The sequence below is a fragment of the Stegodyphus dumicola genome, chromosome 4, assembly GCF_044657685.1.
Source record: "Stegodyphus dumicola isolate Sdum_Otavi_A_Nest chromosome 4, ASM4465768v1".
NCBI classification, from domain to species: domain Eukaryota; kingdom Metazoa; phylum Arthropoda; class Arachnida; order Araneae; family Eresidae; genus Stegodyphus; species Stegodyphus dumicola.
In genome coordinates, this window is record NC_140771.1 from 48006189 (window position 1) to 48021424 (window position 15236).

The following is a 15236-nucleotide window of genomic DNA, read 5'->3' on the forward strand; positions in this document are numbered from 1 at the left end:
TAAGCTTTCGATGCCAGAGGACCTGCTTCGCTTTATTGTACAGTACGGAGAAGATGTATTTCCCAATCTGAGAGTTGGTCTTCAGATTTTACTGACTATTGGAACCTCCATCGCCAGCTGTGAAAGATCTTTCAGTAAACTAAAACTTATCTTGTCCTACCTGAGATTATCCATGGCACAGGAAAGATTGTCTGCCTTAGCTTTGCTCAGTGTGGAGCAGCAGGTTGCCCAGAGTATAAATTTTGATGAACTAATCGATAAATTTGCAGCAGCTAAAGCTAGGAAAATTTCACTTTGAAATTAGTGATTACGTTTGAAGCATTATACATGAAACTGTCATTATACATTTTCAAGTTATTATATTATTATATCCAATATGATGTTTTAAGTTTTCGGAATTTATATTTGAATAATATTTTAGAATAATCATATTTTCGAACTATCATTATTGTCTTAATTATTTTACTACGTTCTAAGTTAGTGACTTTAGAGAAACTTTTAAAATATACTCTTAAAAGTGCTTTAAAAATTAAAATATTTAATAATTTAAACTAATTAAAATTAAAAATATTTCATATTTTAGCAATTATTATTATATTAAACAATTAAAATGTTATTATTTTTATAAAGTTTTCTTTTCGTTCCCCACTGCATTCTGGCAGATGGGGGGGGGCGCGAAATCTTCACTTGTCTCCGGGCGCTGATAACCCTAGCTACGCCTCTGATTCTAGCTTAGACCTCAGGAAAAAGAGGGTAGTATATGTATATCACGGCAATTAGGCCATTGATGACTTATGCGTCGCCGGCCTGGTGCACGGCTACCAAGGAGGATATAAAAAGACTTCAAATCATGCAGAACAAAGTCTTAAGGCTTATCACCCATGCTCACTTTTTTGTGAGCAATGCTACACTGCACTGTGACTTAAAACTGGACACTCTAGAAGAGCACCTGAATAAGATCAACAGGAAATTCTTCACGAAAGCTCTTAACTGTGACTATATGAAAAATTTTGATATCTTTACCTACGAAATATTGAATGAGGACGCCAAACTGCGCCCACCTTATCAGGGACCCGAACTTTCTCACCTAATGCCCACCTGTAAATAATGTACCTAATGTAAGCATTCTTAATTTTGCATCTTACTTATTTATTGTACTGTGTTTTTCTTAAATTCACTAGTTTTATATACATTCTACACTCATTTTATGACTCCCACTTAGTCATGCCTTTACCGGGCCGGTTACTTGCAAGTGAGCTCTTGCGTTGCTGGTCTTCCTATTCTTTATCCATCTTTGCCCCTCCTTAAGGCGGACATTATGTGAAGATAGTTCTATGTTATTGTGCCCATCTGGCATAAATTTGATTGAGCCAGATAAACTACTGATCTCGGTGGTATTCTGGCTATAAGTTAACAGTCAGTTCAGTTCGGCAAAATCAACTTAAAACAGCGCCAGTCTAAACAGATGAAATTTTTGGCGACCACAATTCTGCAACTGCAGCAAGAATCGCTTTGAAACAATTTTCTCCGCCCTTTATTTCCATGCGAGATAGAGTTCCAAGCAACATATTTTGCACATTTGTTTTGGCGTATATGTTACGAACATCAACCAGAAAGCATTCTTCGGATTAGCGACGCATAATACCGAATATCCCCTATCATTTTTTCCTATGTAAAAAAAAAGAGATTCTTGTTACTTTCGACAACTTTATTAGGATGATGGACTAGATGTTTTTTTAAACACCTCCTTCATAAAGTTAATCCAGTTAATGATTGTATTACAAATACCTTATTGTTTCACACAATATCTTAACTGATTCCTTTCTTCTGACCAACAATAGATAAAATATAATGCATTCAAAAAAAGAAATTTTTGATCAAAGAAGACAGTTTCTGTCTTCACTTTTAGACAGTGTTTAGTTGTACAACAATAGTGTAAGCTGAATGCATTTGACTATGCATAACATAATTTTTTTTTTCAGTCGATAATGAACTGAAAATAATTAGCACATTCACGGATGAAATACTATCAATTTAAGAAGGCAGATGGAATTTATCGCTGTAACAAGAAATAACAACGATAAAAGACAAAAAGCACACGTAAAAAGAAAAGTTTCGTATTTAAGGTACTCTTAAGTTTATCATATAGGCTGTTGTTACCAGAATCCACACGTACCTTTTTAAGAGTAAGAATTAAACTGTTATGAAACTGTAACATAACAAAATGCATGATAAATCGGTAAAGAACATCTATACATAAAATGAAATTCTCTTTAAAACAAATACATTGGCAATACTTACAGCTCCCTCGGGCAAAGGTTCTATTTTGTCCCATTGCACGGTGCTACTCGTTCCTTGAAGAAACTGGGAAAATAACCTTTGGAAGCCTCTGAATTCTTCCGCCGTCCTCTAGAAAGAAATAAAACTATCATTTTCGTTTTGGCATCATCCATAATATCGTTACAAATACTCATGCATGTTTACATACCGTCTCTATTACAACCTCTGATCGTTACCATACATTTTAGTTGTCAATGTGTTTTAAATAATGCAAAAATTCATTTTTCACATTTTTAAATTTAGAAAAGTTAATTTTGTAAAAATTACGAAATCTAACATTTTATGCATTTGCCCATTGCTTATAATTATATTTGTGAACAGTTATACTCATTATGAAGTATAAAGCATTTTACTCCTACACAGCAAAAATTAGCCATGATATTTATTCTTAAAGTTTTGAAGTCGTGTTCAGGAGTCGTACACAAATTGAAGAGGGAAATGCTTCCTTTCTACGCTACTGAAAAAGAAATATCAGATTAGGAAAAGGTTTCTGACTTTAGTAGTTTGTCGATAAAAGTATTGACCAATATATATATATATATATATATATATATATATATATTTTCAAACGGAATATCTTATTCACAGAAATTTACAAAATTCGTATTCTAGAAAATAATAACAGGTTTCAGTATTGGCATATAACCCAACCCGTAGCATTATTTCATACCATTATTTGACATAGCATTATTTCATAATTTTAAAGTGAAAAACATATAGTTTCAATGTGAAAATTCTTTCGATTAAGTCTCCTCGGAAAGTAATAAACACCACAGTTTGGTATGGTGCGCGGATGTTTATATGCACAAAAATGTGATTAATGAGCATTTTATTATTTTAAAACATGCGTGTAGTTAATTTTAGTATTTAAGTAACTATATTTATTTTAAAGCAGTAATCAGGCAAGCTATTATACATTCTTTACCTCAATTAATGTTATTACAAGATCAATAATGATATATTCTTTGCGTTATTTAATGCTATTTGAAAACTCTTAGCAATCAAATCTGGTTTGCAGAATATATTATACTGAACTTCTGAGTCCAAAAATAGTAGTTAGCGAATTAGATACTACTGGTTAGTGAGTGACAGGATTAGAATCAATAGCAAAACATAGAACTTTGTACTAATCATGTCCATTTGAAGTAATATGTATATTCCTTTCACCATGCAAAGGCTAACGACTGGTTGTATAGCGGATATAATATAATTAAAGATATTTTAATTCAAAATAAAGCGACCAATTAAAATTTTATTTCCGAATGCTGTTTTATTTAAAAACGAATAATCTCCAAAGCAGACATTACCTATGTTATAGCCATTTTTCTAAATTTTATTCTTAAAACTCTTAAATTTAAGTCGATACCATCAAAAATTTACTTAAGCTAGTAGTTTTTTTATGTTGTTATCGACATAAATTTAAGTCTTTTTTTCTCGAATATCTCTATGAAATTTGTGTTTTACTAATTTAGCTATTTTTGCTAAATAAAGCATAGTGACAATTTAAGTGACTGAGATTTTTATTTTGCGGGGATCTATAAAAACTTAAGATTCATTTTTCACCCAGGTGATGTGTTACGACTATTTCATTAAAATTTTCCAATTATTTTAAGAAATTCTCTAATTGGAAGTATATGCCTGGGATCAATATTTAAAGAAATCAAGCCCGTAGCTACGTTTTCCAAACCTACTGTAACTACACACCGAAAAAGAAAGATCAGCCAGCGCCAAGAGGGAAGAATTCAACTACAATTGAATCAAGGGAACGACGTCGCTTCAAAATGCACTTTCAGCGATTTCTTCATCAAATTACAACACCGCTGGTGGAGACATGAATACAAAACAAGAGCTTATTCTATATACGAAGCTATGACAGTAGACCTGTAATTCTATAAAGGACTAGTCAGCAGTCAAAGAATGTATGTATAATGCATATTTCTGTGTGAACTTCCAATAACATGCAATTTTCTCCTATTTCGCCAGCGTTCCAACTGTAATAATCATGTTATCTTACAATTTTATAGAAAGATACATCATTAATTTTAAAACTGCCACAGAAATTAAGTTATACTACATTAAAAATTTCACAAAGTAATAAAAAATCTGTAATATTCGCTTTCTAAATTTCGAAATATCTGTTTACAATTCTGATACGAATTATATTTCGTAATACTTTTCTTTTAATTCTGTTTAAAAATTTTAATACAAAAATAATAAAATTTTAAAAAAGCAATAAACAGAATCTAATTCTTGAACTGATATTGTAAAACTATTCAAAACGGAAAGCAAATGACATAAAATTTCAAGAATTTTGTTAGAACTGATTGCGTTGAAAAATGTAAATGAATCGCTATGTAATATTTATATGAAGACGGAAAAACAGGCAATTTATTAGGATGTGTACAGAAGTTCTGTGATGTTTCGTAACAAAAATTCAAGGATAAAGAACTTAATAATATGAAGAATCTGATGCGGACACTACATGAACTTCCTTGTACGATCAAGTATACTCTTATACACAATTTTTGCTTCACTTCATTTAAAATTATTTCCTCAAATTATTCTAATTTAATTCACCGATCTCTCAAGGACTGTTGAAAATGACATCAAAAATTGCCAATTTTCATATCCCGATTAATTTTGTCGTACTTCTCATAATATATATAGTCTTCTTATATAGTCTTATAATATATATAGTCTTATAATATATATAGTCTTATAGTCAAACTTCTTACAATTTTATTTTTTCGTAACGAGTATAAAATTTTCCCAAATGTAAGAATAGGAACAGGGACACCACATTCAAATTTACACTTCATTATTTGTCTGAAATTTTTTGTTTAATTTGGCATTGCCAAAACACAAATATTTTCGTTATTTAAAACACTACTGCAATTGGAAGTGTATGATTACGGCCAACGATTGCGAAAGTAAAGGCCGGGTAAGGACTCTGAAGGCCGGGTAAAAGGGTGTGTGTATGTGTGTGAATATGTATATAATACCGAACATTTACATATATATAAATGTTCGATATTACCGACTGCAATAAAATAGGAGGTGAACAACTACATTTTAATCGCAGACTCATGTACAAATTTTCAATGTTACATTTCCGAGTTACATACATACGTGCAGACATCTAAAAAAAAATCTCCTTTGAATCCATTTTACAATCCATTTGTAAAAGAGTCGTTTATTCTGTCCGTACGTACAGACGTCATGCAAAAAAACCTTCCAAGTAGATTCGGGAACGGTCAAAATGGACATTTCCGTTGACATTTAATATCCGAAATTTTTAATGCAATACTTCCTTTACTTCACACAACGACGTAAAAGTTCTAAAAATGAACAGGAACTAAACACCAATAAGGGCTTTGTTTTGTGTATTCAAAGGAGACTGCAATAGGCAGATAAAAAAAGGTTCCAACATTTGTGAGGTATCTGGCAAGGACGGAATACATTAATTTACAGAGAATCTTTGATTTGGGTAGCTTTATGAAAGGGACAGAATCTACGAAGATCCCTCACAAGCTAGATGTTCACTTAAGTTATCCAAAGACGATTACAATTTAGTCATGACTACCGTCCAGCTGTTTAAAGAAATATTAAATATATTTCCTACACACAGCATAATGATAGAAAGATGGATGCACGTACTATGTGCTTGGGTTAATCACAAAATTCAACTAATAAGTTGAACAAATAACAAACTGGGAAACAAGTTTCTAACATCAAATTTTTCATTTATTTACTAGTAACTGCCCGAGGTTATTTTCCTCAAGTACTGAGTCAGTTATCTCTGAGACGCGAAAAACTGATAATAATGAAAATTTATGTGAGTAAACGAAAACGAAGGCGGATTTAATTTCATGAAGGTATAAGAGTAATAAACTCTGAAAACTGTAAGTAACTGACAGAAATTTATGTACCTGCTTTTCAACAGTAGATGGAGCTGTGTTCAGTATTTTTTCGAGTTCTTTGGCCAGTTCATTCTTCGCATCTTGTTTTGTCAGCTGCTTGAATTCTGTTGAATCGCTAACTTTACGCTGCTTGCCGAATGCCTGAAAAAGAGATAATGCAAAATATATGAAATAATGGCCTTATTATCTTATAATTTATGTTATGCATTAAGAATGAAACCCGTAATAACATACCTGATTTTAAGTAATAACAAAAAACAGAAATGTATACTGATGGCTATGTAAATTAAAACATTTGACACTAAATTGATTGTAAATGAGAGTTGTGTTTATGTTACCGAAAGAATAATATTCTTGGAATATTATCTTTATTCCCCCAACTCTCTACAAATGACAGTGCTTTAAACAACCGTAAAACAGTTTCTCTGGCAGTTTTGTCACGTTAACACGAGGTTTAAAATTTATTACTGCTTGTTTTCTAGAGCTATCTGCAAATCCTCTGGTAAGTTAGTGTTCAGTGATTGTTAAAACAATATTACATTTTGAACCTTACTTTTAGAAATATCAGATTCAGAGGAAGAACGTCAGCCCATAAGAATGGTTTGGTTTATTTAATTACGGCAAAGCACACTAGGGCTATCTGCCTAAGGGGAGGGATGATGCCTTCGTGGAGGACTTTCTAAGGGAAAATGGCTCGTATGCACGATGCCTTACACATTGGGGAAAACCACGAAAACGCCCATGCAGCCATGTTCGCGGGATTCGAACCTCGGACCGAACTACCAGTGTTCAGCGACTTTACCGCTCGTCCGCTGGTGGGCCCCCCGTAAGAATGCCAGAAATGTTATTTGAATTAAAAAATACAGGCGCAACTTACACACCCAAAATATGACAGACTGTATTAAAAAAAACATTTGAGTTCATTGATGATTTAGCCCATGGACTTTTTAATATTATTAAATAAGATAATGTGGATCTTCTGAGTTTAAAAGTACCCAGTGGCAAAATCCCCATCAATTTCAAAGTTAGAAGATGTTTCCAAAAATAGCAGATTACGTACCTAAAAACTACAGAAACCTCCTATAATGAGATCCTTATTAATCCCAGTACAGAGAGAGACACTTGTGATGCAGAAGGCTAAAAATTATGTGAATTTTAATTCCTAAAACGTTTGTTCTTTAATAAAAATAGGAGATCTTCCTAAATGCCTTATTTCATTGCTTTCAAACACACGTTGCCTTTTCTTAAAAGACAAAGGATAACATTCCTGTACTTTTAAATACCAATATCCAGTTATTTAATAAATATAGGATTTCTGTATTTTGCTACTAAACGTACTTTACTGAAATGTTTTCCAATCTCCCATTCGTTTTTTAAACATTATTTTAGCTAAATTTACGGAATACACAACCTTCTGTCGAATCTTCTCACTAATACACAGTAACATAATTAATGTATGTCTATAAAAAATTTAATTAAAACCATTAAATGCACTTGTAAATTTATTTACTTTTTTCAGTTAGACCAATTAGTCTATACGTACCATAATAAATTTATAATTATTTACTATCTGCTTTAATTGCAACACTTTTAAGTATTTAGAAAATCTTTTTCTTAAGACATCGCTTTGCGCATAAGCTTATGTTGAAGACACATTCATTTATGTGCATTTTTCTTTATATTGCAAGTTACTTTAAAATAACAGATAGATAAAAAGAAAATAACAGATAGTTAAAAAAATAACACAGAAATTCTTTCGTGCGTGAAACTTGTTCTGTTTACTTGGTCTTGTCTGTAATTTTCGCATAAGTAAAAAAAAATTCTAAACGAATAATTTCGAATTTTATATTATCCGTGCTGAGACAAATATGTGGTTGAGAGAGTCGAATAAATATTGTATTCATTGATAAACAGCAGCATTGGGATGCCGATTGCAACCCTTTCTATTATAAGGATTTCGTCAACAGCTTGCATGTGCTGTGCACGAAAATAGGTCACCCAATCAGATTATACCAAGGAACGTGTCGCTCATAAAACAGTTTCAGCGGAAGCCACAGAAAAATCACACAATGCAATTCAAAAGCAACTGAAAAAAAGGTTAAGTTAAACTCTATTTAGTTAGTTTGTGAAAACATATTTCAAATATCTGAAATAACTGCATCGCATTTGATATATCTGAAATGATATAACAGTGTCTCAATAGGATAATTGGCAACTGAAGAATTAAATTTTACTTTAAACATTTTTTTCCAAAATATTGCGATAAAAATAATTAACAAGAGAGATAAAAAAACTGAAGCGTAATTTTATCATTTCAAACAATTAATACTCTTTATATCGGATTTTCAATTGTTCAAAGTTTACAAAAAAGCTACTCAAATACAGCTTATTGTTCCAAGCAATTTTCTACTACTGAAAAGGTGATCATCTTACAGAATACTAGCCGCTTTTGCAGCCAAAATAGTTACAAAGAAGAAAAATGATAGAATAATTTTAATGATTCCAGCTAGTGTAACTTCAGAAAAATGTTTCATATTTTAAATTAGACATCTGATCGTTTAAATATATTTTTAATTAAACTAATTAGATTAAAAAATAACCGCTTGATTTGTTAGAGAACGGATTAAATTTGAAAATTAAATACCTTACGCTTTATTTAACCACAGTGCACTTGATAAAAGTATTTTGTTTCAAACAGTCGCAGCACGTTGCTTTTAAGTAGCGGAGTTAGTTGATTAAAACAGCACTCGAAACACATAGGAATCTTTCTTTTCACAATAATATATTACACAAAACAGTAAACAGTACCCTTACTTTACGTCTGCCCCATACCAGGATATGCTGGAAAAAAACTCTACAAAATTAAATTCTTCAAAATAATGCCCTTAGAGAAATAGCCAATGCTCCTTTTTGCAAGGAATAGCACATTACATACAAATTATAAAATCGGAGCTATCATAAAACACATTTTCCTTCAATATTAAACATCATCACTTCAAAATCATGAACCAAAACCACCAAAAGAGAAAACTTCCGTTAACATTTTTCTTTTGTAACAATTAGCACAATTTTAAGGTGCCATTCTGTCGTCCTTCACACAAAGAAAGATTTTAATTCTTTTTTTTTTGAGCGCATTCCATTGCTGATTTCTCACCACTTACCATGGAGTAATGGAAACTTCTTTCCAGAACTTCAAAATACTTTGTGTTTTTAAATTAAATTGAAAGGCATTTACATCGTGGTCTTACATTTTGCCGAATGGCAACAGTCTTGCGCTTTGGAGATAAAAATATTTTATTTCGAACAGTGTTGCCACTACTCGCTTTCAAATCGTTGATTGTATTAACCGAAAATTCATTAAATTTGTACAAAATGTGAAATAAATCAAAAGCAAAATCGAAATTCAAAATTAAGTCTTCGAGGTGCGCATATTAGGGTGGAAGACTACATATTTTCAAAATCTGGTAGTTGTAGGTATCGCCATTTTTCCGCAATGCAAAAAGAACATACAAATATGCATATATGTATATTCTTCATTACATATTTAATAATAAAGAAGAGATGACTGTTGGTAATGTTCAGTACCAAAGTTTATATTCTTTAAAATACTGTTCACTTTCAAAAGTTGTCGTCAAGAGATGTTTCGCACGATTTATTATCGAAATACCTATATTGCAATTATTCTCATTTAGTGCAGTTTTATTTTTACCGTTGCAGATTTGAAAGAAACACGATTTTGATTACATTATATGAAAAATTTCTCTAAACGTTAATTTTACAATCGAGCAATTGTTTTAATTTTTCAGGTATTTAAAACCTTTCTAAATATAAAATTTCTTTTGCTGAATATGAAACTCATTATTAAATAATTAAATTTTTTAAAGCATTTTCTTTCACAAGTTAAACTTTCCTCTACATATTTACATTCTATAAAATTAATCATAACGTTATTTTCTATAAAATTCTTTATATGATTCAGTTTCGTTTTCAGTTACCCAACTGGGATAAAAACGCAGAAATTCTTTCCCAATTGCCCATTTTCGGGATCACTTGAGTTCTCTAAAATGTATATCTAGAAAACATGATTATTTGATTATGGAATTGTTTATTTATGATTATTGAATTATGCTTTCTGATTGCACAAAAACTTGACTTTATAGAATAGCGCTAACAAAATTCATGTCAACCATTTTTAGGGTGTCCGCTGAAAACATTGCGTAAAAAAACGTCAAGGAGGAGAAAACGCAAGAAACAGACGGTGGGGAAAGAAAGCAAAGAGACAAACATAGCATCTCTAAAAAAAACATTGTGTTAGAAAATAAAGCGAAGCAAAAAACTTCAGTTTTAATACACCGTCCTATACAATATCGCGGTAAAAATAAGGCAACTACAAATCATATCATGATGATAACACCGCAGACATGAGTTTTCTGACTATAAACATTTAAATTAAATTTTTAAGTAATGACTTGAAATCACAAGAAGTACTAAAACGTAAGTACTAAAAAGTATGTACTACTCTGTATTTCATATTTTTGTAATAACTAATCATATTTTACTAAAAAAACAGAGAAAACACTTAAGCATTCAAAATCTGGAAATTAATAAAAATTAACTCTACATTTACAGGTTAATAGAATTTTAAACATGTATTGCTGAATATTAACAGTCGTTATTTAATTAACCTTTTTATAAAGACTATTAGTAGATCTTTATAAAAAAATATTATAAAGAGGAAGATGCTTAATAGAAAGAAGATCAAAATTCTGTTAACTGCTATACCTAGCATTAATTCGGCAAAAATCCGATAAAGGTAGGAAGAGTAGAGGCAAAAATATTACTTGTTTTTCCTTGGGTTCCAAATCATTAGCGAAAATTCATTTCATTTTTTTTTCAGTCAGAAAACGCATGTCTGCAATGGTTTATAGATGTTTTAAACTGTTATTATTTTAAACTAGATTTTGCACCACCTTATTATTTTACCATGAATATCTTCTTCTTGCTTTCTTTCTCCAAAACAAAAAAAAAGGGAGGACTCGAATGGGATAAAGATCCCTGTCCCATTCGAGTGTAGTATAAATTAGTAATGATTGCTATAATATTGCAATAGTGTCCTATGTAAAATAATATGCATGTCCGTATAGCGTATAATATCTAGTATCAAAGTATTGTATATATCTAATTTCCCAACGAAATGTAAATGCCATATGTAGTGAATGCCTCTAATATAGTGCATGTAAAGTAATTTATGTTCCTAATGTAGTGTATTTATTAAATGTACTGTATGTCTCTAATGTAACCATGAATGCTTCCAGAATTGTATAACTATAATTGTCCAAGATCAAAATGCATAATATTCGTACAATTAGTGTATGCACCGTAACATATGTAAATAATGTAATGCAAGTCTCTAATGAAGTAATGTAGTGTATTTATCCAATGTATTGTATATCTCTTATGTAACCATAAATACTTCCAGAATTGTATAACTGTAATTATCCAAGATACTCGTAAAATGTACAAAATGTAGAGTACGCACCGTAACATATGTAAATGATACAATGCAAGTCTCTAATGAAGTAATGCGAGTTCCTAATGTAGAGTATTCATCTAATGCATCGTAGGTTTCTAATGTAACCATGAATCCTTCCAGAATTTTACAACTTTAATTGTCCAAGATTGAAATGCATAATATTCGTACAGTGTACCAAATGTAGTGTATGCACCATAACATATGTAAATAATTTAATGCAAATCTCTAATGAAGTAATGTATTGTTACGAAATGTACAGGCGCGGTGAGATAGCTTCCCCGCAAAGCAGTTTTAGGGTTGCCACATTTGGCAAGAAATCGCCCATTTGGCGACAAAATTGGCGATATACCATGGACGGTTGGAGAACCTTCTGGAACGAATTCTTACCGGTTTAGTCCAGAATGTTCCCGAACACAAGCCGAAAGCTAAAAAACCCTGCTGGTCCGCAGTCAGTGAATGTGCTTCATCGAGAGGGAAAGTGCGTCTCTCATCGAGAATGTATGTGCCTCGTCTAGCGAGCTGACAGTCATTCAGTTAGTTAGTTAGTGAGTAGCATCGAGAGTGAGTGTGTCTCGTCTAGCGAGTCAATCCCTGCGGAGTCGATCGAGTTGACAGCCGGGCAGCGAGTGCCGAGTGGGTCGTCGAGTGCACCGAAGGACTCTGTTAGTGTATCGCGGTTAGTACATCGTCGAGAGAGCGTGTTGAGCTTCGGGAACGACTGAACCAAGGAGTCGGGAGCTGTGCTCGAGTGTCGTGAAGTGCATCGCGAGTTGTAGCGTGGAGATTCTCGAGAGTACGTGGAGTTCCGAGAACGACCAAGCAGAGTCGGGAGCTGTACTCCGGAAAGCAGAGTCGGGTGCTTTGCAGGAAGCTGTCTCCACCATGATAGTCTGATAACCTGAAGGCTGTGTCGCTGATCGTGTCAGCGTGTTTATAGTAGTTCATAGACGACTGTAAAACGTGTTTTGGAGATGTCCTGAAAATATTGTCCAAATAAAGTGTGTTTCGATACTTCATAAAGTGTCGTCGTTATTCACTCCAAATCTACACGAACTCCGTACGAACGTGAAGGAAGGAAATAACGCAACAACCGGTGTCAGAAGAACAGAAGAAAAGAAAAACGTAACAGTATGTTCCAAATGTAGTGTATTTATTTAATGTACTGTATGTCTCTAATGTAACCATGAATTCTTCCAGAATTGTATAACTGTAATTGTCCAAGATCAAATGCATGATGTTCGTACAATTAGTATATGCACCGTAACATATGTAAATAATGTAATGCAAGTCTCTAATGAAGTAATGTATGTTTCTAATGTAGTGTATTTATCCAATGTAACCATGAAACCTTCCAGAATTGTATAACTGTAATTATCTCAGATCGAAATACATAATACCCGTACAATGCGCACCAATGTAGTGTACGCAACGAAACATATGTAAATCATGCAACACACGCCTCTAATGAAAGTATATACATTATGTATTATGGGTATTGAGCATATTTCCGCATAGTGCATCTGCTTTACGCACACCTTACTAGTATGTCACATATGTTTCTTATGTGTACAATATTTGCATTTATGTGCTCTATGTGTTTCCGTATGTATTCTATGTGTCATGTTTCGTATTCTCGTGTGTGTTTTCATGTCTTTATGTTATGTAATTAGGAGTGTTTTTATGACTTTATGTTATGTAATTAGGAGTGGTTTTATGTTTATTTTTGTGTATCTGTGTGTTTCAGCTTATATGTGGGTTTTAGTCTTTTAATGCTATCCTTTATATTCTTTTTAAGTTACTTTGTATCTTATAAACAACGTCCTATGTAACATATACTTGACACCTAGCTCCTGTATGGCAATGTAAACTCCTGTTGCAGCCCCATGGGGCTCCAAGGAGTTGTTGCTTCGAGATAGTGGAGGACGTGGGACATATGCCTGTTTATCTATGTTATACACCAGGCGTCCCCGTCCTCCGTCACCTGTTCCATTCGAGTCCCTGTAGAATGCAGCCGGTGAATTCAGACACATGCGGTCTTGCCTTATCTTGATGGAGCATTACCTTTTCGCGTCGGAATTCTGTTCGACGTTTTTCCTTGATAGCAGCGTCAACACGGACTAGCATTTCGCTGCACCTTACTGTCGAGGGCTTTATCTTTTTCCAGATAATTTTGTGGTTAATACCACGGTAATCCCATCAGATACAAAGCATGATGTTTTTGTTAGTCAAAATAAGTTTTGCGACGCTGTCGACGGGTTCGCCGGGAGCAGACCAACACCCTTTTCGGCCTGTGTTGTTGAATTTAATCCACTTTCCACCATAAGTGACTATCCGTTCCAAAATTTTGTCCTTGCGTTGATATTTGAGCAGATTAATGCAGGCCCGAAAACGTCTGTCTTTATCTACTTGTGTCAGCTCGTGCAGCACTCAGCAATTCAACATGTACGTCAAATTTATGCAATGCATAGGCCATGGCACTAACGTCTAACTCCTCTCTAACTAAGCTCTCGAGTAGTTGCATATTGATCTTCTTCCACAAGTTCTCGCAGGTGGGCCTCATCAACATCAGTAGTCCGGCCAGAACGTTCTGCTTCATGAATGTCATAGTCCTTGTTTTTGAAGTTTTTGAAATTTCGGTACTAAACCTTCAGTATCATATGATGCAACATTAGTACCTAAAGCTCTACACATGATTTGGTGACATCCTGTAGCTGACATTTTGCAACAGAACTGGAAGTAAATGATGGTTCAAATCTGGTAGCGTGATGGTTGTATTTCAGATACCTTGTACTTAATGATAACTGTATTGTTTTACCAATTTCACAATATAATATTCTAAAGCAAGTCTCTTTAAATACCAAAAATCATTTGACAAAATATGCTTAAACATGTCAACGTTCGCGCAGACGATATTTTCGGTGGCGGGAAGCTTGTATTTGTAATTTACTTGTAAAGTTGCTTTTATATATATATATATATAGAGAGAGAGAGAGAGAGAGAGAGAGAGACAGAGAGAGAGAAACTATAATCCTCTTTTAGACACATTTTTGTTTAAATCACATTTCCTTAAAAGTTTTTCGTGGATTTTTTCCACGTGCAATGTGAATATGAACCAGTTTCCCTTAAAAAGTCTTGCACTGCGACATCCCTCCTTTTAGCCAGATAACCCTCGACTGTTTTGCCATATTCAAATGACTTAACCTAACATTATCGAAATGAGCTGATAACAAAAGTATTTTTTTCAATGGAAATATCAAGTTGGCCGATTCATCTTTCTGCAGAATGTTTTTTTTTGACGAGTTTTTGTTCTATAATGAACAAAATCCCAAAATTTTTATTGATGTTACCGAAGACTGAAAATTCAAAATCAACTACAAACACTCTATAGTAAAATAATTATATATTATGCCGAATAATTGATACCTTTTCAAGAGACACTAATA

At 33.0% G+C, this 15236-nt stretch overlaps 1 protein-coding gene across 4 annotated transcripts in view; it reads right to left on the reverse strand.

Moving 5' to 3' along the window:
* Positions 1 to 15236, reverse strand: part of LOC118205916 (UTP--glucose-1-phosphate uridylyltransferase-like) — a 137012-nt gene that overhangs the window by 69426 nt on the left and 52350 nt on the right. For all 4 annotated transcript variants that reach the window (XM_085814810.1, XM_085814811.1, XM_085814807.1 and 1 more), the window contains 2 exons: positions 6270 to 6401; positions 2302 to 2409 (listed from right to left, as the gene is read on the reverse strand). In XM_085814810.1, the coding sequence (XP_085670936.1) occupies positions 2302 to 2409; positions 6270 to 6401 (240 nt within the window). The remainder of the gene's footprint in view (positions 1 to 2301; positions 2410 to 6269; positions 6402 to 15236) is intronic.